The sequence below is a fragment of the Acanthopagrus latus genome, chromosome 1, assembly GCF_904848185.1.
Source record: "Acanthopagrus latus isolate v.2019 chromosome 1, fAcaLat1.1, whole genome shotgun sequence".
NCBI classification, from domain to species: Eukaryota; Metazoa; Chordata; class Actinopteri; order Spariformes; family Sparidae; genus Acanthopagrus; species Acanthopagrus latus.
In genome coordinates, this window is record NC_051039.1 from 3,510,119 (window position 1) to 3,535,101 (window position 24,983).

Genomic DNA, 24,983 nt, shown 5'->3' on the forward strand with positions numbered 1-24,983 from the left:
AACTGCCCAACGTCCTCCTCGCCTAGACCGGCTGTCCTCGGTGACCCGCCTCGCGCTCAAACTCACCCCCTCGGCTGGTAATTCCGCTGGAAAGTGTTTCAATGGAGGAGCAGCAGCAGAAGAAGCGGTGTAGTGTCTCCCTCCGCCTCGCTACAGGCAGCCATTCATTGTGACTGTACTGCCTCTGTGTGTGTGTGTGTGTGTGGAGAGAGACCAGCACGCACACAACTCACGCATACGCGCACATACTTGAGGAACGTGCGCGCGGAGGTGCACGCATTCACACATGCAGGCGAGGAGATGAGCGCAGAGCGATCGAGGGGGGAGGAGGAGGAGCAGCGGGGGGGGGGGGATTTTTTTTTTTTTAAGAACTCTCCCAGGGGTGCAGACAGATCGCAGAGCTACCGATCGACCAGACAGACAGGTAGACAGACAGGTAGATGAGGAGACGATACTTTTCCCTGCGCTATAATCCCACCTAACAATGGTGAGTGTGTTTAAATTAGCCTTCACACACACATAATTAAATAAAAAATGCAATTATTTATTAGTGTATTAATATAAACCAAAGTGTTGAGGTTTAATCTGGTTGGTTGTCACAACAGACACTCATTAAATCTTCACCTTTATCACCATAAAAAAAAATAATAAAGTATATTGTAGCCTCGCCTCCACGTTTAATTTGTTTTCCCTCAGCATCACTAAAAATAACTTGGCAAGGGCTCAGTCATTTGGATGAGTAATGGCAGAGAAGTTGACTTTAGAGCGCACGTGGGGAAAAAAAAATACTGTTATTTTTTTTCATCCAGTCAAAACAAAACAAAAAAGACGATATTAATTTATAATTCTTCTCAACATTACGCATTTTAATTACATTGATTTATATATTTATTCCTTTATTGATATATTTTTGGCGGGGTATGTCTAATGTGACGAGAAAACGCCACAAAACAGGTGTTTAAGAAATACGAGTAATCGGATTACATTCGAGGGAGTATCACAGGGGATGAAGCCCACGCGCCGCTGCAAGGCAGGTAGACAGGCAGCGTCCCCAGCCGACCCGACCGTCTGAGCCCCACCCACCCAGTCCACCCACTCAACCCCACACACACACACACACACACACACTGCTCACCGGAGTGCCTTCTCCCTTGGGTGGTGGATCCGACTCTCTCCTGACCGACACCGTGCGCAGAGGGGTTCGATGCCGCCGTCTCAGCGCGTGTGATAGTGCGTCTAGACTCCGGGCAGGTGAGCCCTCCGGGGCCTCGAGGCGCAGCGCACAGTGAATACTAAACAGGATGAGACTGCATTCAGGCACGGCACTGCGCTCCCCGCTCCCTCTCCCTGTCATGCCAAATACTATTAACTCTATAATTCTCCTGTGTCAGATGTATAGCGCCACGCTCTCTGGGCATTTATTGTCACAGCGCCCCCATCCAGATGTTCAGGCTCGTGTGCAGTACAGTACAGGCAGCAGATCTGCTTCCTCTCATCCACGTCCCATTTTTTATTTTATTTTATTTATTTATTTTTATGGGAACACCGTGCAAGCCACAAAATAAAAAATAAAAAAACAGTTCTGCTGGAGGATGTGACGGTGAGGGGGGAAATGCTTCTCAGTGCAGATCCTGGTTTTCATCACATTTATGAGGCAGTGGTGGGAGAAGTGTGGTGATGATGTAGAAGTAATAATACCACATTGTGAAAAATACTCCATTACAAGCAGCGGCTGCAGCCAGGATTTGATATATACAGACACCACCACCTTCAAATAACTTTTCACACTAAAAAGTTTATTTTTCCACATTTCTTGTGCCGACAGATTATAAACAGCGAGTGTGTACATCAATAAAACAGTACACTATGAGATAAAAGTACATTAAGTTGCTATATAGCAACACTTTTAACAGTGACAGCCTATATAGGAGATTAGAGTTGTTAATCAGAGACTATACAGATATAAATATTGTTTTCATTAACAAAAAAATACATCCAATACAAAACAAGTTGTCATCTCTTTGTGTGAGAGATGTGTCACATTTGACCCAGAAAGCATCACATCTGTTCTTTAAAAGGCTGCAAATTAATTATTTTGATTTTTAGATATTGTACTGTTTATTTATTGTAGAGATGATGAATGTGGGAATATTGTTTCAGGAATAAACGTCTGTGAGATCAGATTTTAAGCGTCACTTTACGAGCTGATTTCTACATTTTTAATTGTAGTTAGTTCTTAATGTTTCCAGAGGTACGAAGGTAGTTATTTTCGTCACAATGCTGAAAACCAAAAGTAAAAGTCGGCCTCATTATTCAGAGATTGAGCTGATTTGAACTTTTTTCGAATTATTTCAGATATTTTGGGGCAATTTAATCAGTAACAACAGGCTACACAGTGTTGGAAAAGTAAAGATATCATGTTGAAATATTGCTTTATGCACGTATACTCGAGCCTGACCGATATATTGATTGGCTGATATATTGGTATCGGCATCTGTTCCGAAAGCTTCTGAAAAAGATGTAAATGACCAACATGTGATTATTAAATTCCCTGTCAGGTTTATTGTTTCAGTGCTCTGATGTTGCAACTGTATAACATCCTGCTTCCATCACACATGTATCGTGTTTGATATATAATTTGAGGGATCATTGCACAAACTGTGTATGTTCTATGTAAATAAGAGTATTTGCTGTTAATTATCTGATCTATCAAATATTCAGCATTTTTCTGATGATCAGTGTCTTAAATTTTACTGATCACTGATGCTACTTTGGATCTGATGCACCATCAAATCTGCAAAGTAACTAATAAATAAAGTTATCAAAGAACAGTTCAGTACTTCAGTAAATATACTTAGTTACACTCGATCCCTGATGATGCATCCCAGTTTTAAAAGATGATCTTTTGAATGTAATGAATGGATGTGGAAGTTTATTACCACGGTCTTGGGAAATACATGCATAGTAGTTGAGTATAAAGTCTAATATTTGCCCTCAGTGTGGTAATTTGATTTAATCTATTAAGAATATGCAACATTTTGGCAAAAAACTGAAATACTGAAGATCCTAACACTGCGATTTTAACTCACTAACTCAATTTGAGAGATGTAAACATCAGGTAATAAAGCAGATCAGCTGATTTTGTCCTTAAAGTGAATATCCCCAAATTATTGTAATATGACGAACCAGTGAACACACAGTGAAGCTGCATCCTACATTGTTCAGAGGAGCAGAATCCATGTGAGCTGGATGTAGTTTCTCCTCCTCCTTTAGGCCTTCGCTCGGTCTACATGTGACACTCAGTCCTGGATTAAAACTGCACACTGTAAACAACACCATCTATTTAATTTATCTCACTGAGCAGCACCACTCTCCTCACGCCATAAACGACCTGAATTCACTTCACTGTTCATATAAGCAGCTCAGCGCTGACCTGCACTGACCCTGCTGTGTGTCTCTCAGGCAGTTTTCATCTCCTCACACATCATAGGTCTGGGATATTTCTGGTTAATCCATAGGCTATGTTTAGTCCCCCTATTTTTTTCCTCATCACAATGCATCACCAACTTCAGGCAGGGTGAGATTAAATTAGATTATTCATGAAAGCACACTGACGTGTTTTCCAGTCCTCCTCACATGTTCACTGCGGGGGAAACTAGGCCAGTGTGTGCAGCGGCTGGCTGATCGACCCTCTCTCCCTCTTGTCCTTACATTACACCGCCTCCCTGACAGTACTCGGCTCTGCCGCAGGGGCGAGCGGCGCTTCTCTCTCGCGCTCTCGCTCTTTATGGGCCGTGCGGGTTGCCGTAGAGACGCTCCAAACATGGCTGGTCCCATGTGCTAACGTGAGACTGAGGCTTAATCCGAGCTGCAGCAGCGAGCAAGCTTGTCACCACTGGACCAACTCGTACAGCCTTGTACAATAACCCCACCTGGTTATTATAAAAGCAGTGTCCGGATAGAGGAGGTGTCACAGGTAAATATACGGTTTACGAGGGTTAGCTTAGCTAGCTAACCGGCTAATAACTTTACTGCTGCGAAGCAACATCATGCATCATGTTTCTGTGTTGTTAAACAGCTATTATAGGCTTTATTTTAATAATTTTGGCCAGAGTAACATTATATCTTCGCTGCACTGTAGTGACATGTCAGCTAGCTGCTGTTGTATTGAAAGACATGAAGCTAAAGTCACTGAAGCTACAGGTCAGATGTCAAGTTAATCCCTGGGATGACTCGACTGCAAAGAAAGGTTATTTATATATTTATCTGTGTTTCAAAGATATTCTTCATCAGTACGTGAATTTAGGCTTTTTCGAGCTAAATGCTAAATATGTTGTTAAGCAGCATCTCTCAAATGAGAGGGTTTGCTTTTTTTTTTTTTTTTTACTATTACCTCAATGACAAGTGGATATTTGTGGGGTTTTGTATTTATTGGCTTGATCATAATATTTCTGAGTGGCGTTAACGCTCTTGCAGCCTTAAATGTATATTCACCGTTGTTGTACTAAAAGACACAAAGGTGCTGGAAGGAGAGATTAAGTTCAGAAGCCTTGTCAATCGACTGTCAGTTTGATAAAGAACCATTTAATAGCCAATAAACAGCCGATAAGCTGAATAATCTTCACGTGATTGACAAAGAAAAACTGTGAAAGTTTACAGTTAAGAAGCTGGAGCTGGCAAATGCTTGAGATTTTGGCCTTCTTTTTATTGATTAATCAACTTATCACTGCAGCTCTAATTGACCTTGTTAATGGCCCTAAAACTCCTGCGTTGGACAGATTGTATATGTAATCTGCACACCATCGGATACATTTTAAGTTTTGTAATTCAAACATGTCATTTGTCTTATTACAGAGGGTGTTACCTTCATGTTGGTGCGGCTCTTCCCCCTCCTCATCTCCCATCATTTGCATCCTTCCTGCACACATTCTGCCAGACGGACGTTTGGGTGGAGTTTAGGCCGAAGTGCCGCAGACAGTCTGGGACTCAGATCCATGGAGCCCCTCCAGACTCCCGCCACCAAACCTCCTCGCACACCTGCTGAATCGTCAGCAGAGGGTACGAGCCCAGCCACAGCCAACACAGCAGGTGACCAGGAGAAGATGCTGACAGGACTGTTACCTGGGGAGATGGTGGTCAAGGAGGGCAAGGCGGCCATCTGTTTTCCCAGCGCCAACGAGGTGTTTTACAACCCGGTCCAGGAGTTTAACAGAGATTTGACGTAAGCACAAACACTGGCTTTGGCCTTTAACCTGAAGACACATTATTACTTAACACCATCAACAGTCTCCTTAGATCGATTCAGTACAGTGAAGATGTCTAAATGTTTCTCTTTTTACTCAAGATAAATTAGATATTGGGTGTGTTTTTAAAGGAATTAATGATAACATTCAGTCACTAAATGTAGTATTATTTAGACCCATTGCTTTTGCATTCATTATATTCATTACAATCTGCCCTTTCATTTGTTGGTTACGCTAGCTAAGGTCAGTGTTGCTAACATTAGCTAACAATAATGTCACTAATCCAAGCTAGACAATACAATATGTTAGGTGCATAATGTAGAGCTCTGTGTTTTTTCCATAAATTGGTAACTACCAAGACTCTTGATGCTGATGAGACACAGAGACCATGTGACACCAATAGTGTTATACTATTGGCTCATAAAACTTGTTAGACGCTGGAACCAAGTGTCCGATTTCTTAGCGATATAAATGAAAACCATAATTTTACAGTCATAATTGTATGTTTAAAAAAAAAAAAAAAATGTCTTCTCATCCCTGGCTGTAAATCGCCTCCATACTGTATCCCCTTGTTTTCAAACTGGAATTCATCAGACTCGGAGGCTATGTTTAGTCCTAGTCTGGTGTCCAGCCGTGTTCACTGGCAGGTAGACTACATTCAGCTTGTAAAGCCAATTAGCTCCACAGCTAAATGAGCCATTAAGATAAGTTGCTAATGGCCGCTAGTAGTGAACATTGAAGCAGTCAGCAGTGATGCTGCCCCTTTTATTTTAAGATCTACCTCCTGACATTTCTTTCTTTTTAGAAATTAGACCTTTTAATGACAGAAAAACTTTAATGAAGCCCCATCCATCGGAGAAATGCCATCAAATTTAACAGGAAATCTCTTAAGGAATACATTTTTCTTGTATGCCCTCAGTGATCTTTGTCCCCTGCGTAACTTTCTGTCTGCTTTTGTCAAAACGTGTTTGGTAGTTTTTGAGATGTCGCACATGAAACGTACAGAAGTGAACATCCAACCTCAGTGGAAGAAAAAAAAAACTCACTGTCAGCAAGATATTTTCACTCCATCTCACACGTCTTATTTTTGATTCTGCATACCATAGTCACACTCACTTCATCACTCGGTCACAACGTGCACACGTGTTTATATTTAAGCTGTACAATTTTTGCTTCCCAGATGTGCTGTGATCACAGAGTTTGCCAGGGATCTGCTGGCTCAGCGTGGGGTGAAGGTGGTGGTGCCGGGAGAGAAAGAGAGGGTGGTGGTCTCTCTGTCAGACGAGACGAACGAGGCCGACGCACAGAAAGAGGAGAAAAACGGGGCAGAGGAGCCGACTGTGACGGCAACAGTGGGGGAGAAATGTGAGGTACGTAGGACAGATTGTACAGTGTTGTTACTGTTATCTTCCCACAAGAATTAAAGCAGGAAATGTTATGTTTTGACAAATGTTCTGAGGCTGACTGTGGTTCTGCAGCTCAGAGCGGAGTACTAACACTGCCGGGGTTAGTGGTCGGAGTCCCAGTGGGTTTCCCCGGTGCTTAAATTATACACAGCGATGCCAGTGTCGAGCAGTTTGGATAAGGTCGTCCACGACATGACTTATGTTAATGTTGCACGAGGTAATTTCACACTCTGCTGGCCCCAAGTGGTAGACAGAGGTAATTAGATCACTTTTGGAAACTTTTTTTAAAGGGTTTCATTATGTTTTAAAATAATGACATCAGATGTCAGTCAAGACCTGAGACGTTGTGTCACTTTCTTAGTTTGTGAAGTTTGCGTCGACAGCTTGCTTCTGCTGGCCAAAAAAACCAAAAAAAAAATCAGTTCATGCAGCTTCATGGTTTGTTTTCTTTTCAGAGGGGTCTTCGTGTGCTCGAGGGTCTGGCGGCGTCCGGTCTGCGCTCGGTGCGTTTCGCTCTAGAAGTCCCGGGCCTGCAGAGCGTCACCGCCAACGACTTTTCCACCAAGGCTGCGGCGCTGATCGCCAGGAATGCCCAGTACAATGGAGTCAGCCACCTGCTCCAGGCCAGCTGCAGGGACGCCAGGTATGATTACACAGCAAACGGAGGGAGATGCTGTTCGCTGCCGGACTGCCTCGGCCCCTGTTATTTAACTGCTGCGCTGATTTGCTGTGCTTTTTTTGTTTGCTCTCATCTTCATTCCTCTCCGGGCTTCACCTTTGACCTCTTGTTCTATTCATTCCTCTGCTCCTCTTCTCCTCTCCTCCTGTACTGTCTCTTTGCTTTTTCTTCTTTTATGAACTCCTCTGGCCTTTCTCTTTCAGTCGCGTCGCTCTGCTCTTTTCTCCGCGGTTTGCTCGTCTTCACGCCTCTCCTCTTCGATCCTCCTCAGTCGTTTCTCGTCTTTCTCCTCCGAACTAATCCGCCCTTCTTTTTTAACTAACTGGATTTGGCTCGTCATGTTTCTGCTCCTCTCTCTTCCCGGTCCCTCTCTGTTTTTTTGGCATCTATGTCAATTCTTTCATCGGTCATGGGTGTAGATTTGTCTTTTTGTTTTTTCCTCAGTATGCTGATGTATGAGATGCGAGGGAAGAAGGAGCGTTATGATGTAATCGATCTGGATCCCTACGGTAGTCCAGCTTCCTTTTTGGATGCGGCTGTGCAGGCCGTCAGTGAGGGAGGTGAGAAGTTCCATCCGTCAACTACTGAACCGACCCGTCTGCTTGTCATGTCTCTGTCTCTGGATCTGTTTTCGGTTCTTGTTTAGTTTTTCTGCGATTCCACTGCAGGACGCGGCTTGACTCAACTCAACTCCACTGTTTTTTGGCTTCTCCATGTAAACTTTTAATAACTTTTTGTTAAAGTAAATGTAATTTTACTTCACATGGTTGTATTTAAATGTGACACACAGAACAGGATGTTAAATGTTTCCAGTGTGATGTTCCTGGTGAAAGGCAGATTAGAGCATCTCATCCACTCTTTTTTTAAAGTCCTTTAGACTCTCGATTTGCTCAAATAAAGGCAATCTGTAATGTAATGCGACCACCAGCTGCTTCCTAAACGTCAGAGAGCGCTGGGTCCAAAGAAAACGCGACTTGTTATGAGTAGAATTTTGGTTCTTGTGGTAAAAATAACCCTGAGAAGCTGGGTTGATGAAGTTTATGGACGAAGAGGAAGAAAATGCTTTTCCTTTTTAAGATGAAACCATGAAATGTAGCCACGATCATGTCTCATTTTTCTCAGTCATAGTCCTTCCCCGAGGGCTTTTTTTCAACTCCCAGATCAGTTTATTTGCTCAATCACATCTTTAGTCTTCATGACGTTTCAAAAAAGGGGGCATAAAATCAGCTCGACAGTTGGGCCAGAAGCGGGTCGGACATTGTTTGTGAAATTTGTTTGGTTTCATCCCGTCTGAATCGCACAATGAGTCTGATTCATAGGACACAGCAGTGAATTAAGATGAGCCTCGACAGCCAGTAGGAAACTATCTGAACTGTCTCCACCCACGTGGCGCCACCAGGAGGTTAAAACAAACGCCAAGAGTTCCTTCACTTAAGAAAAATGTGACCCCTGTTTTTAAAGACGGCCTTTATATCTCCTGCTCCTTTTTTTCTTTTGTCGTCTCTGCTGACTCACTCTCACTGCGTCGCTGTCTTCCTGTCTGTCTCTCAGGTCTGTTGTGTGTAACGTGTACAGACATGGCGGTGATGGCAGGAAACAGTGGAGAGACCTGCTACAGCAAATACGGTTCCATCTCCATCAAATCCAAATACTGTCATGAGATGGTGAGGCACACACACACACACACACATAGATTACATGCACTGGCATGTCGTTATGTTTGCACTCAATGTCTTTATCCTTTGTGAATGAGCGTCTTACAGTGTGTGTGTGTACGAGTGTATCATACAAAGAGTCAAGAGTTGTAGAAAGAGGAGAAATCTTCCCTCACTACATCTTTGACTTGCAATATGTTAGAGAAATGATTTTAAACATTGTAAATCATACAGAACTACAACTTCATCGTGACTGAACTTATACAAGATTTAAAAATTCTGCTTTTTAGAAAAGAAACTCAGCATTGGTTGATTAACTTTACGCGAGTCAAGCTCCAGTTTCTTCTTGAACGAGACCAGTACCAGTAGGATGTTCCCCCTCCTCCCCCCTCACCTGTCACGGACCCAACTTCCTCAGACATCCTTCACATCGATGCTCGTCTCTTCTTCTGCCCCCCTGCAGGCTCTCCGTATCATCCTCCACAGTCTGGACCAGAGGGCCGGGGTGTACCAGCGCTACATCCAGCCCCTGCTGTCCGTCAGCGTCGACTTCTACATCAGGGTCTTTGTGCGCGTCTTCACAGGACAAGTCAAAGTGAAAAACTCAGCCAGGTATGCACACACACACACACACACACGTAAGGTACTGTCTTCTGACGAAAGCTGATATATGATGAAAGTTGAATGAAGTGAAACTGGGTCACTGCAGCAACAAAAAGAAAATGGCAGCAGCAGAACTCGGTGAGATAAAGAAGAATAATACGAATGTGTTTAAAAAGTGAATGTAGATTGTTTAGGAGAGTTCTAAGTACAGTAAAATAACAGCTTCCAAACAGGATTTACTGTTAACATGCTAACAGACGTGACAATGGTTGATTTCTGACATTAAGTTAATAAACAGATAGCAGAATTTAATCCTCCGTTCTCTCTCTGCTGTGGCAGTAAACAGGCTCTGGTCTACAACTGTGTCGGCTGCGGGTCGTTTCACCTACAGAGGATGGGCAGGAGAACGATCAACGGGAAACAGTAAGAATCTGCTTTAAATAAAACCTCTGAGACCCCTGGTCTTTTAATATTTGGAGGTACCGGGTCTTAACTTCTGTTTAATGCCCTGATCAAAATGGTGGGTGAATCACAAGATGAGATGGAGTTAAATATAAAGCTCCATCCATCTGTTGAGCCGCGTTCGATCACAGTACTATCAGACCCGTCAGTCACTGAAACTCTGGGGTTTACCTTCTCTATGAAGTCTGTTCTTTCGTTCTCTGGAGGCATTTCTTCATCAGAAGTCACACGATGTAGATATGTTGGGTTTTAATGTGTTTCTCCCTGAATCTCCCATAGACTTCAATACAGCTGACGCCACAGTCTGGCACCAAAGAGAGATTAAGTGACGCAACGACCCGTCCGTCTTCTATAAGTTCTATTGGCTATATTTCTGTGACCATGACGTCAAAGTTTAAAGATGCTCCAGTCTTGTTAATGAAGCGGTGACGGCTGACTTCTGTCTTTTGGTTGCAGAGTGTGTGTGTGTGTGTGTGTGTGTGATAAAGATGAATCTTCTGTGTTTGCAGCACAAAATATTCTGCTGCCACCGGACCCCCAGTTGGACCGGAGTGTGAGCACTGTGGACAGAGACATCAGGTTAGGCACTTTCCACACACACACACACACACACACACACACACACACACACACACACACACACACACAGCAGCTGAATCCTGTGTGTGTCCTGTCTGTAGCTGGGTGGTCCCATGTGGGCGGAGCCGATCCACGACTTGGCGTTTGTCCAGAAGGTTCTGTCTGCCGTGTCGGGGAACCCGTCTCGATTCGGGACGTCCAAACGCATCGAGGGCATGCTCAGCATGGTGACGGAGGTACTCATTGTCTTTTTTTATATGCTCGTCCTCTTAACAGGGCTTTTCATCGTCTGCTGCTATTGTCATGTGGGTGTGGTTAGGAGCATCAGGTAACGACAGCTTCTTCCTGCTCCGCTAACACCTGTGATCACCTGTGATGTTCTGTTTGTTTCAGGAGCTGGAAGATGTTCCTCTTTATTACACGGTGGACAGTCTGAGCAGCACGGTACACTGCAACACTCCATCCTTGCTCCAGTTTAGGTAACACACACACACACACACACACACACAGACGTTTGCACAACCTCACAGAATAATCGTGTGCTTTAGTTCAGATAAGAACCTGGAAGCCAAGATTTCACAGCCTAGATGATCGATGGTTGATCAGCTTTTACACATCAGGGACCCTTAAACTGACAGGAATGAGACTACAGACCTATTTTGAACTTGAAGAACCACTGCCCTCACTAAAATCAACGTAAAGCTGCACTGATCCATATTTTTACGTTAACAGTGGATGAAATCAGTATTTGTAATGTGAACGGTGACAAACTGCTGTGTGACAAAGCACAACTGTGCTGTTCGTCTCAGTTCTGAGACAACCATTTAAATTACTGGAATAATCAGTTTTAGCCGCCATAAAATGGCCAAAAGTTTCAAACTTTCGCCAGTTACACTAATAATTTAACCCTACTTCCTCTGACTGGATCGTCTTCAGGCTTTCAGTTTAATATTTTCCGCCCTCTAAATAACAGCTTCTCTTGTCTTTGAGAGTTATTTCTTAATTAATGCGGGTCGTGCCGACACCTCAGCATGCACAGCGAATCATCTGACTCCACTTCTCTCCCTCTGCAGGTCGGCTCTCCTTCACGCCGGTCACAGGGTTTCCCTCTCTCACGCCTGTAAAAACGCTGTGAAGACCGACGCTCCTCCCGCAGCCCTCTGGGACATCATGCGCTGCTGGGTAAACACTATTTACGGCCAAAAAAAAAAATGACTAAAGCTATTTTTGATAAGCCCGAAACTCCTGGTGTACGTGCTGAGTCAGAAGGTCGATATTTCCCCTGAATTAGTTTAAAAAACTGCTCCTCTGAATCACATCATGCGTCATTTTTACTTACTCACACTTGTGATTGGTCGTCTGTCGCAGGAGAAGGCCAATCCTGTGAAGAGGGAGAAGCTGTCGGAGACGAGCCCCGCCTTCAAGATCCTCTCCACGGAGCCCAGGTGAGACCAGGTCCAAACGGTTTCTCAGAGACCCTTCAGGAGGACCACAGGGTTAAGGTTCAACATGTGTGTAACCTCGGTGTGTTTCCTCAACGTCTCTGTGCTGGATCGTGTGTGTGTGTGTGTGTGTGTGTGTGTGTGTGTTCTGCAGCCTGGAGGCCTGTTTCACCGTGAGGGAGGACGCCAACCCTCAGTCCCGTAAACGCCACCTGACGCGGTTCCAGGAGAATCCTCAGGCCTTCTGGGGACCCAAAGCTCGAGCCAGATCTGGGTAACTAACACAACCTCCATGCTCCCTGGACACACACACAAACACACAACAAGCAGCCACAGTTGTGAGGATGGTCCAGAGATAAGACACCATCTTTAATCTGTAATTCTGTAAATGTTCAGACATTTTTAAAGCTACAATGAATTAATGAATAAGCAGCATGAAATCATCAACTAAATGAGTTTGAAAATGAATAATTAGAGGGTGAACGTGCATGAAAGTACCAAAACATCACATTGAACAGGTCCAGCTGTATTTCAGAGTTATTTTATGAACCTGAGAAGAGATCACATCAGGTTTGAAGATGTATTTATGGCTTTTATGAGGATTCGGATTAACCCCCCCCCCCACTTGTCTTTCCATTTTTCTTTGTTCCTTGTATTTCTCTCGTCCTTCCCATCATCTTATTTGTCTTTCCTTTTCACCTCCCCCCCTCCTTCACCTGTCACGTCCCACCGTCTCTCACCTTTCCTTCCCTTCTCTCCTTCAGCGGTGGTATTTATTCCGACCTGCAGGACAAAAGGAAGAAGTGCCAGAACAAGAGAAAGAACCAGATCACAGACTCGTCTCAGCTGAAAGACTTCCCCTGCAAGAAGTTCAGACAGGTGAGTTCACCCACACACCGGAAGTCACACAAAAGGGACCCTGTGAGCTGCGAACACACCAGGAGAAAATAGACTAGCCTCTTTTTAAAAATAGGAGCCGGAATCCACATTGTTGTCACACATCTTGAAGTTAATTTAAAGCAAACTGCACATTCCTGCACCTGTCAGTCAAACCTGTGTCTTTTATACTTTCTTTCCTGATAAAGTTTCTGCGGGTAAAACTCTTTGTTGATTCACAGCAGCTCCTATTAAACATGAAACACATTTCTTTCTGTTTTTCTTGGAAATAGCGACCGAGTACCTTTCTTTCTTCTGAGAAAAGACCGACCTGACTCACTTGTTTTCCCAGAACAGCTGAAATAATTTGAAATGAAAAGAGGAAACGGTCCTGACAGACATCTTAACACAATCGCTAATGGAAACAAAGTTCATTAATTATTTATGAATTATTCAGAAGCTCTCTCTGCCCGCCTGGTACCGTGTTGAGAGCCTCTTCCAGGAATCAGCTGTTGGTTGTGTTATTGTTGTTTTTTTGTTTTTTTTTAATCCATCAGCGAAGAAAAGTGTTGTGAAAAATCGCAGCCAAAACTTTCCTTTGGCCGTCGTGGAGACTGTAATGTATCACCTTCCTCTCTGGAGGTTTGTCATTTATGTTTCTGTCTGTTCTCAGGGAACCTGCACCTACGGAGACAAATGCTGCTACTCCCACGACCCGGAGCGAACAAAGGAAGAGAAAATGGAATGATTCGATCAGTTGTTTTATTTTAAAATTATTTTTATTTTTGGACTTTGAATGACCGAGTGCAGCCTGGATGAAGTGAGAATGACACTGCAATCAGATTGTAATTCAACGGGAACAAAAACCCTGACGGCTGTTAATCTACACAACATTATTCAGTTTTATCCCAGAGCTGCTTTATTTTATTGTTATTTTTTTTTATGCTGGTGTTTCAGTCCAATAAAGTCGTCACGCTGACGTTACTCACGCTGTTTTGGTCGACATTAAACGTGTAAAGTCGTCAGTTTTGGGATGTTCACTATAAGCTTTTTAAACACTCAGGATGAATTACTCAGAACTGCATTTAAATGTACAACAGCAAACATTTAAGCTGAAATGGCAGCAGTAAAGTTTTGACTCAAAACATTTCTGGAAGCTTTTCGTCATTGATTTAAATGTTTTCCTGCTCTGATCTGACTTTCAGTGCATTTAGCTGGTCTGTAATTTAACAGTGGCACAGCATGTTTTAGCCAAGTAGATTGCTACATTGCATCCCTGGACCGACGTATCATCAGTCAACCAATCACAGCCCTCTGACATCACTGCGTGCTGCTCCTGGACTTCTTTTTAAATACGTGTGTGCTTCTTCAGACGTTTGCTAAGTTTTCCAAATTGAAGAAAGAACGTACAACTGCACAAATACTTCTCAGTAAACCCACACAAAATACTTGATTGCACATCTTTTACGTCATTAATATCTCATCATCGTGCTTTAAAACGTATGCAGATGTGTAGCTACATGAGCTACTGCAGGGCTAGCTTGCTAGCAAGTAAGCTAAACTATAGTTTACTGACATTTAAGCGCGACGATAATGTAACGGCCTGGATTTTGCTGTTATAGGACCTTTAATGACCATCACGACTTAAAAAAAGAGAACTTAGGCCTCAACGTGAAATAAAAATCATAGACTTTATTATCAGCTGCTTGACAATCAGTATAAAATCAACTCTATATACACATTGGCAGACATACAAAGATTGCACTTGTTGTGCACGTTGGCAGCAGAAAATGTCAGAAAACTTTGTGCGTGTGTGTGAGAAGAAGAAAAAAAAAAATTTGAAAGTTGGTTTTAAGGCTGAAAAATGGATCCTGGCACAAAAAGGCAGCTAGGCAGTAAATACTGTACGTCTCAGAGGAGGAACATGTTGTTGGTTGACCACAGGATTGATTTGATTTCGTGTGGAGGGCAGTGGTGTAATTGTTCCATATATTTTTGCAGCAGCTCAGAGACGAACGCCACGTGAACTTGCATTGCTAATTAATCTGCAACATCTCGTTAAAGGCGTGCGATTGGCTATCTGAGGCTGACTTTCAGCAGGAAGGTTCGGATCTCCATTGGCTTCAAGAGCACCTCCCATGTGGAGGGGTCTTCAAACGTCTTCGGCAGGGGCCTCTCTTCTGGAAAATCAATTAAAATGGACAATTTTTACACAAATGTCTCGCTGTCATCGTGGAAATATTCAATAGTGAGTTAGATCAAAACTAACAGTAAAGTTAAAGAGCCCCAGTGAGCCTCTCAAACATCCTGCAGTTTACTATTAAAGCTATAAAGCATAACAAAGTATTTATGAGTCATTATATCACTGCGGCTGATTGATTAGTCCCTGCAGGGAGATAGATTTTACAGTTAAGTTGACTGTAATGGGAGCAGTGATTACCGCCCTCGTAGAATTAAAAAGGCATCAGTGGATTTCTGTGTTTTCGCGCTCGTCTCTGTCTGTCTGCTGTTCAAACTGAAACTGGAACCTGAACCAGCAGCCAAGCGGTCCATCGGTTGACTGGCAGCTAACCAGCGGCGGCTTCCTGCCAGTACAGCTGACAGATGAGACAAATTATCCAACATCTGGCTGTCTGGTGATCAGTTTTTAAGTGATTTTAAACTGAGTGCAGGTTCCTCTTCTGGTGTCTTTCCCCTCATCTAACAGGAGGTTAAACACCAGAGGAGGAATCCTTCTATTTCTAGTGCAACCAAAAGGATTGAAGTTCTTTTATACATCTGTAAGTGCTGTATCAAGGGCAACTGGACATGTTTCAGTTTCTTGAAGACGTTTCCTCTCATCATCCAAGAGGCTTCTTCAGTTGTGACTAACTGGAGGGGAGTTGCAGGCTTTTAAACCCTGTGTGGGAGTTTTAGAGGCCACCTCCTCTGTTCAAAGACGGTCGTTCCAGTTTGACATAGATGGATTGTTTTACTCCTCTTTCAAACCATCTGTCTTCTCTGGCCAAGATGTTTACATTGTTGTCCTCAAAGGAATGATTGTTCTCTTTCAGATGTAAGTGGACAGCAGAGTCTTGACCTGAGGAGTCGGCCCTGCTGTGTTGTTTTGTCTCCCCAGTGTACAATGTTTTTTTTTTTTTTTGTTCCAATTCAGGAAATATCCAAATCTGATGGATGAATTTCCCAGAAATCTACTGAGCACATTCATGCTCCTTTACTGTTCGGGACACTCTGTGCACTTCCCTCTAACAAATCGTAATCTGATTGGACATCTGCCAATCTATTTCATTCACTATTTCCCTAGAGGAGGAACCTTTTTTTGTTCTGTGCTACACTTTTGTGTCTCGTCATATTAGAAACATTTAAGCTGCTGGCTGAACGTCAGATTTTTAACTCTTCTTGTTAATACCCTGAATGTTCCATTTTCCTCCCATCCAAAACCGGCTGCCACCATGTCCTGATGTGCTGCAGTGGAGGTACTGACAGGTGTAGGTGTGCTGTACCTGACTCTGGTGTCCAACTGAAACGTTTCATCTCGTCTTTCCACTGATTGGCTGACAGGTTTAGCTCAGACATGCCCAGAATGTCCAAAGTGGTAAAGAGCTTCTGCACAAACAGGAAGCAAGACAGCAGTTAAGAGTACTTTTTTCATTACATACCAGTACTTTCAGGATTAATCTTCATGTAACCTGTAAACTGACCACATCACAGGTGTAAGACGTGTGTGAATGTCTGACCTGCAGGTTGACGGTGACGGGCCGCGAGTTCACTTTGCTCTCCCAGCTCTGGAACTGATGCTCCAGTCTCAGCAGCACTGTGGTTTTGTCCCACTGACTCAGTGTGAGCAGGTGGACAGCAGGGGGCAGCGCAGCCTGCAGCCCAGAGAACTACAGACAGACAGACAGACGGATTTCTCATGTGCACCGATTTACAAAAACATCCCTCTAAAATCATGTCATCTTATAGCTCAAACAGAGCTTAAGACAACAAGCCTCAGCCTGCTCTCCTGAGAGCTGCTGAAATGAGAACAAGGTCTGAAAATGCAAACACGTACGAAACAGAAAGGACAGATGTGGAGCAAACACAGGAGACAACCTACAAGACAAAGACGGAAAACAGGCAGCAGACTGACCTCCAGCACAGATCTCCTCTCGTGTTTACAGCACTGCTCAACGTGATAATGAACACACACTGAACCAAACTGTTCTGGTTGTTGCACATGTCGACATTTGCAAGAAGTAAAAATATTTCGCCGAGCTCCTTCTCGCTCACCTCCAGCCGAGTGTTTGGGTGCAGATCTCCGTCAGTGAATGTGAGCAGCGGCTGCAGCACCACCTCCTGGGCCAGGGGGCGGTGTGTGTCGGCCGCGCTCGCTGGACGGTCGAGGGAGAGCAGGAGGCGTCCTCGGACCACCAGCCCCTCGGGGAAGATCGCAGAGGTCTCGTTCAGAGGTTCAGCGACACCACGGACGTCATCGTACAGCAGCCGGCGGTGGAGCTGAGGGGGGAGGAGGGTGGAGTTAACAGGGAGAGAGTGTTGAGTCTGATCCAGTTTAACTACCCGACATGGAAACATTCTGTATGTGCTCGTGTCTCACCATGATCTCCAGGGAGCCGTTGTTGATGCTGCCTCCTCCTTGAGAGCGATCTGTCACCACGGTCAGCTGGTCCGAATCATCCTGAACACACACACACACACACAGTTACAGTGATGAAGTTAAAAAATGTCACGGATCTTTAAAAAAAAATAATCTATACACTTGTTAAAAGCTTTCATTTGGACTGGTGGACTTTCTAGGTCGTCTAAAAAGTGGACTGTCTCAGAAAAAACATTTCTCTGTCTGGCACACCTTGATGAAAGCGCGGGAGTTGATGGGATAGTAATTTCCAGCGATGGGCTCCGACTGCTTCAGATTCCATGTAGGCCGGAAATCTGTCCTGGAAGCGAAAAACAACAACAACAACAACACACACACACACACACACACACAAATATCCGAGCTTCGTTATGCGACACAGTGATGTCAGGAAGATACAAGCTTTTATTTTCATTCTGGCAAAACAGAAAAAAAAGTTATTTGCAACATCTTTTACAAAAAAAATCCATTCTCTTACTTCCTCTGCAGCACCTCTCTGCCGTTTGAATCTGTGTAGAAATACTGAGAGGTTTGGATGCTGGTGTCTAGACGAGTGATCACCTCCTTCCCCAGGTCATCACTGATGGATAGCGACAGTGAGTGAGAGATGAAGTGACGCACTTTGGACACGATTAAGCACGTGAATGATTAAAACTACAAACAAAACTAAAAACGGAGAAAGGAAAAACTTTATGAAAATCTCGCAGCCTATAAAACAATTATATACTGTGACTTGTGCCAACAGACGGACTATAAATACCACTTGACTGTATATGTGATCAAAACAAACCCACTGAATGGGCAGCGGGCCGACCGTCCACTCCAGCTCGAGAGCTCTGCTGTCAGCGTAGAGACGAACGACCTGAGACACCCAGGGAGAAAACCACTGCCTCACCTCCTGCACAGCAGGGGTCTGGAGGGAGGGGAGGGATGGTGACAATATAAATAAATTAATAATCATTTTTAAACATCTTCCTGACTCACAGTGGTGAGTTGCAGAATTCAGACGTCTCGAATGTCACAACAGATTTAATCCAGCAGCCGGTTATTCATAAATTAACAGATGTTTAAATAAAGCTATGTAATTAACTCAATGGACTCTAGTCTTTAAATTAAATGCTTGTGGATTTAAAAAGGATATAAAAGGATTCATTTTAGTGTGATAACGTGAACGCGTTGCCGCTCTCAACCTGAATGCTCTCCGTCTTGGCCGTCTTGCTGATGACGAACGGCGTGGACGAGTTGGGTCTGAAGATGTAGGCGCCTGAAGGCTGGATGCTCATCAAATTCTTACCGTCACTGGCGTTGTACCTGGAACATGCAACACACACACACACACACACACACACACACACACACCATGAGACCAGTCATCTACAGGTGTGTTTTTGTGTGTTTCTATCAGAGACACTAACCAGTAAAAGTTCTGCGTCAGTTTGATGGTCTGTTTGGTCTCCAGGTTGCTGAGGCTGCTCAAGAGGCCGGTGTCGGGGTCAAAGGTCACTTGTAGGAACTTGAGACAAATAAACAGTCAGTTTTCAGGCTGATTTCTTAGTTTGCTGTCTGTAAATCTTTATGTACTTATTCCACATGTTCATATGTGGTAACGCTGTGGTTAAGGACCTTGTTCTTGATGGTTGTGGGCGTGCGGTGCTGGGTGGGCGCGGGTGGAGGCCCGTCCTGAAGCAGGGACACGGAGTAGGTGGTGTAGCCCAGAGGAGGCACCTGCACCTGGAACACCAGCTCGTTGACAGCGAAACCTCGGCCCCTCCTCACCTCCCGGGTGGCTGTGGACACTGGAACCACCTGGAACAAAGACACAGAGAAGCTGTTTGCATCTTGTGTTTTTTTATTTCCTATTTCGACTTTTTTACGAAAAAATGCTTTAAAGTCTTAAAACACACACACACAAACACTGACCTGGCTGTCCACAGATTTGCCTTTAGCATCCGATACGACATATGCTGTGCCGTTTACCGGCAGTCTGACGGGCCAGGTGACGGGGCGAGCAAGAGGGTTGTAAACATTGACTGAGAACTGTGAGACAGAGGCACTTTTCAGTCACAATACTGACAGATTAAAAAACAAAAGGTTCATACAGAGTTTATATTTACACTAGATATAATTCTTTTAACATTTAAGGTGGACATTTACTTACAAACCTGCCTTGGTACATTCAGGAAAGGAATGTCTAACATCTGTCTGCACATGCATGAGTATAAATATATATATGTGCACAATTAGTTAAATCTTTTATGGGTGTGTCACCTTTTTGCTTGACTCAGTGAGAGGACACACACTGATGTTGAGGTTGTCACAGTAGATTCTCTCAGCGCTCGAGCCGCTCAGAACAGCAAGACTGTTACTGACCAGAACCTGACAAAGAGATGAAAGGTGCGTTAAGTCCTGCATATAATATTCAGGATTACTTTGAGCAAGACAAGGTCGTGTGAAGCTCGACACACCTGACAGTGCTGCCAGCCGTTAGCTAACCTCCTGGCGTAGTCGTTCGCTACGTGCTGCTTCTCGGTGCCCGACACAGCGTCATGGTGCTGAGCCACCGCCATGGCTTCCACTGACAATAACAGCACAGGAAAATTAATATTAGTGAGTCCTTTCTCTGGTCTCCACTCAGATTCATCAGAAAGGTCTTACCTTTACTCGCCCTCTGTCTGATGTAAAGTATATGAACTGCCCGACTAGCCAAATGCCATCAGTGATGTTTTACAATAAGAATAAATAAAAACCAAATCTCACTCATAGTCTTGCTGTCACCCACACCAAAGGGACCCCTCCTGGAGGCTGGACCACCCAGTACCTCCAGCTGGTTGCACGTCTGTAATTAAAAAAAACATACATAGTATACCTGTCCAGTATTTTAACACACTGTCAGATGGAGTAACGTTTAGTACAGGCGACTAGAAGATCAATCCTTTTGATTTTGATCTGTAACTAATGCCTCCATTAAAATGACACAGCATTTCATACGATATGTGAGCATGTTCTTGTACGTGCTGTAGTTTAGCTAGCTCCCAAAAACTACCTGCAGGTTGCTGTTGCTGATCCTCTCGTAACGTTTCAGCGCCGGTCGGCTGGTGAAGTATCCGGTCCAGAAATCATGAGCGTCGTCTGCATAGGGGAAAAAATCGTCGTTCTTCAAAGCCCTGAGATAAGAAACAGGATGAAGTGGCGGCATAAATACACATTTTGTGGCTATAAAATCTGACATTGCTGCTGCAATAAGCTTATTTGAAATTCATAATACCAGGTGAGGTTTGCTCTGTGCAGCTCCTGGAGGTAACAGGAGGGGGTGGAATAGAGCACGTTGACTTTGACGCCGTTGGCCTGCTGCGCGTTGACGTAGTGGATCAGCTTGTCCAGGTTCTTGTACCACAGGTTGGCATTTTCATACTGGAAGTCCGAGCCCATGGTCATGATGATGTGATTGGTCTTATACACCGTAGACTGAAGAGGAGGAAGATGAGGAAGTTATAATTGGCTAACAAAAAAACATGTTGTTACGTATATTTATTGTCCTACATTTATTGCCTGTAGGTTGTTAATTAATGTAGTTTGTAATTAAAGAATCAAACACATGTGTTTCTAACCTGACCCTCAGCGATGGCGAGGAAGCGCTTCACCACATCATCAACATTATAATCCTCCAGGTCAGGGTCGTCTCTGATTGGTGCATCATCACAGGACTGGTCCCAGCAGAAGCCTTCAGGAGGGTTGTACCCGTTGGGAAGGATCCCTGTTAGGTGGGGGGACAGTTTTGATGTTGTGTCAAAGATGTAGTTGAATTTTGTTGCAGATATACAGCATCTACTTAAGTTGACATGGCCTGTCCTGTCTCGTAATACCAGTCTAAGCTACTTGTCTGGATCGCTAGTTGCATGGCTAGCTATGCTAATCAGCGAACAGCAGCCAGAGTTATCAGCAGGTAAAGGTTACTCTGGCGATCTGCTGTCCCCTATATGTTTGGATTGATCCTCAATGATCCAGTTCCTAAATATTGCACCTTTTAAAGGATTATTTCAGTTACCGGTGAAGAGGTCAGCCATGGGGGGTGTGAGACTGTCAGACGCCCTCCATAGAAGCTCCTGCTCCTTGTACATCATCCTGCGAGCCCGATCCTGGTAGTCCAGACGACCAAAGAAGAAACCATCATACCCCATCTGGAAGAAAACACAAATAAAGTTAGTTGTAATCCTAAGAAATGCCCCATAAAATGCCAACGTACTCCTTTAGGATGAACTACCTGTGCAAACATGGAGGCATGTTCGCGGGCGTGGCCAAAGGGGTCAATGTGCCAGGCGACACGGGGGCGACCGCAAGGCCCAAACGTCTCATTGAGGAACCTCAGGCCCATGGTCATCTGGTCGATGACGGCGCTGTAGTGGGTGGTGGCCTCATCACTCATACACCAGCCGCCGTTCACAAACTCAAGACGGCCTGGATAAAAGAGTTCAGTCAGTTTACACGATTAAAAACCCTTCTAGTGTGAATGTAAAGCGTTGCTTCATGTACCTTCATTCACCAGCTGCTTGACTGTCTGCTGCATGCTGGAGCTCTGCTGTCGCCACCAGCGGTAGAAGAACGCCGTCTCCACGTAGATGAACCTCCTGTCTGGATTCTTGAGCAGCTGATCCACCACCGAGTCCAGGATGTACTGCACCCCGGCATGCTGGATGTCGTTACGATCTACACACAGTCACACAAGCACGCACAGAAACATGCACAGATTGAGAAAGTCACAACTTAGAGAAGATGTAAGGATTCAGCTGCTGCAGTGAACAACATATTCATAAAACTGTGGCTGAAGATCTCTGCTTACATAACCACACACAGGTCAAAGACAAATGATGGTCACCTGCAGAACAGGTGACTGTTTTTACTATAAAAAAAGTCATGTGAGGCTGAAACAACAAAGTTACAGAAGTTATAAACCAAAACTATAAACTGTTAACAGTGTTTGTAAGCGAAGACCAGGGACAAGAGGCGTATGACTGGACATAAAATCTCCAGGAAGGGAACTCAAGAGGTCATTTCTAACCCTAACCCATGAACGCTGTTATAAACACCAGTAAAAAAAAAAAAAAGAAAGTGCTGTAAAAATCAGCTGAAAATGTCTATATGGACATTTTGGCACAAAGGTGCATGTGTGGTTTGTAATAATGATTTTGCTGACTGGAATTACTATTTCAAATGTATCAACTCAAGTTTACAGATTATGTCACTACAGTAGTAGTGTATATTATTTTATCATTTACTATTTTACACTGGTAAAATAGATTTTCCTTCTCAAAGTAATATTCCTGTATGTAAATTGCTTCCTCTTTTAAAAAAGAGGGAAGCAATAATGTGTGTGTGCACCAGTGTGTGTGTGTGTCAAAAGTCCTGTACTCAAAACCTTACTTAAGCAAAGACATGGAAGAGTGCAATAAAATCAAAATATACTTGTAATATGCAATGGAAGAAGACTACATTTTCAGTGAAAAAGATACTCCCTGTCTGTGTTTTCCTTATTATTTATGCTGTTTTTGGATGAATGTTACTGCTGTTCACCTTTTTAACTACCTTATATGCTGTTGCTCAATCTACAGCACTGCATGTTTGTACCACCGCTGGTCCTGTTAAAGTCTTTTCATGATTCAGAAAAACAGCCCTGTTTTCAGCCTCGTCCAACTAGCCCAAGACGGTTTGTTATGGAATCTCTGTATTATCTTGAAAATATATCTGATGAGGTTAACAAGTCCAAACTCCTGAGCTAACAGTGTCAACACTTGCTGTGCCTCAATTCTGGTTCTGCATCCTTCGAAGGACCCGGCCTTTGTGGCCTTCGAGGGTGAGTCCTTCGGAGAGTCCTTGTTAACCACATCAGCCGTTGTTAAATGGGATGGTCTAGCCTTTGGAGCATTTCCTGGTTGCGTAGCCAGATGTTTTACCCTTATGTCATGATTTCTGCCGCCCAGGCCCATGAAAGTGACGATCTACGCCACGCCATGTCACCATTTTTTCTCCTTCTTTCTTCTTTTTCAGGCACGTAAGAAAACTTGGGATATGTGAGGCCATGAAGGATAGTGCCGGTGCATCCTCCATTTGTGCATTTGTGGGCTGCATTTGGAGGAGCCTTCGAATTGGGACAGCCTTCACGCGGACCCTGAACTGAGACTCAGCAACAGACCAGCTGCACCGCTAACTGAGCTAAAGCTATATAGTTAGCAGCAGTTAGCGAGTTACTCTGATGACATCTCACTTTTGTTCGCAGTTTTGCATAGAGTACAGATGACTCTTACTTCAGTAAAAGTAAAGATGTGTTATTGAATATCAGTTTGGTGTAAGCGACAGTTAATCTGCGTCAATCTGTGTGCCCTCTTGGCAAATTCATGAAATTAAAAGAACACATTTGAGGCGATATCAAGGTAAAATACTTTAAAATAAGAGAGAAAAAAAAAGGACAGTGGGGAGATGTAGTGCAGTTGGTAATATTGACGTGTATACGTGTGTGTGTGTGTGTGTGTGTGTGTGTGTGTGTGTGTGTGTGTGTGTGTGTGTGTGTCTGACCTCCATAGAAGTACTGGTCTACAGTCTTTAGCCAGCCGACGTCATCATGTGTGTGAGGGACCAGGTGGACGTTCAGCATGTCGGGCTTGGTGGGATGACATGACTACAAACACACACACACACACACGAATACACACTATAGGACACATGTACAGCACTGGACTACACTACTCTACTGTAAAGAGAGAGAATTACATTATAATTCAGACACATTTCAGTTTATATCCTCGGTTTAGTCTTGTGTCTTGTAACAAAACAGGAAAGTAAAAGACGAGATGAGTGAAACTGAAAGTGTAAACAAGCAAAAAAAATCGTCTTTTTTTAGCTAACAAGTGAAAACACTCATGTAAAGTTATAAATGTGAACATGACTGACCTCGTATCCGCAGGTGGAGGTGTGTTCGGCTTCCTGGCCGAGAGGAAAAGTTAAAACCCCGCCGAGGAGGAAGAGACAGACGACCGTTAGCTGCAGCGACATGGCCGCCATGTTGGAAACTACAGCGCGAGTCATATGACGTGAGTGTTTATGTCCGGGGAGGTCACGTGACGAGACTTCCGCCCAAACATGGCGGAGGGAGTTTCGTCCCTCTGCAGAGACTGTCAGGCAGCTCAGAGGAGGAGGAGGAGGAGGAGGAGGAGGAGGAGGCACAACATGGGATATAAAACATGACAATAATTATATAATGTGTTGAGTTTTACAATATTATTATTGATTTACATTCACACAGTGACAACAATTTAATTGGACAATATAATGACATCACGTTTCAAGGAAAATAAATGTTGGACTTTATTTGATAAATAGATTAAAACAGACACTCAAGAGGAAAATTCAG

General features: G+C 43.9%; 2 protein-coding genes across 2 annotated transcripts; one reads left to right on the top strand and one right to left on the bottom strand.

Annotated features, from left to right (window-relative positions):
* Positions 1-3,775: 3,775 nt before the first annotated feature.
* Positions 3,776-14,092, top strand: trmt1 (tRNA methyltransferase 1). Its single transcript, XM_037107151.1, has 16 exons — positions 3,776-3,976; positions 4,855-5,221; positions 6,424-6,613; positions 7,105-7,292; positions 7,773-7,888; positions 8,880-8,992; positions 9,447-9,595; positions 9,926-10,009; positions 10,558-10,627; positions 10,729-10,863; positions 11,021-11,106; positions 11,701-11,809; positions 11,996-12,072; positions 12,224-12,343; positions 12,834-12,948; positions 13,619-14,092. The coding sequence occupies exons 2-16, from the start codon at positions 4,869-4,871 to the stop codon at positions 13,691-13,693; spliced, it is 1,980 nt and encodes a 659-aa protein (XP_036963046.1). The 5' UTR covers positions 3,776-3,976; positions 4,855-4,868; the 3' UTR covers positions 13,694-14,092.
* Positions 14,093-14,617: 525 nt separating this feature from the next.
* Positions 14,618-24,640, bottom strand: man2b1 (mannosidase, alpha, class 2B, member 1). The gene is made up of 23 exons (XM_037107079.1): positions 24,524-24,640; positions 24,149-24,251; positions 22,112-22,285; positions 21,843-22,036; positions 21,627-21,759; positions 21,190-21,335; positions 20,847-21,046; positions 20,625-20,745; positions 20,339-20,417; positions 20,047-20,156; positions 19,850-19,957; positions 19,502-19,618; positions 19,205-19,387; positions 18,997-19,094; positions 18,772-18,892; positions 18,376-18,494; positions 18,060-18,161; positions 17,795-17,882; positions 17,543-17,623; positions 17,218-17,442; positions 16,683-16,832; positions 16,449-16,551; positions 14,618-15,125 (listed from the first exon to the last, which is right to left on the bottom strand). The coding sequence occupies exons 1-23, from the start codon at positions 24,632-24,634 to the stop codon at positions 15,022-15,024; spliced, it is 2,970 nt and encodes a 989-aa protein (XP_036962974.1). The 5' UTR covers positions 24,635-24,640; the 3' UTR covers positions 14,618-15,021.
* Positions 24,641-24,983: the final 343 nt, after the last annotated feature.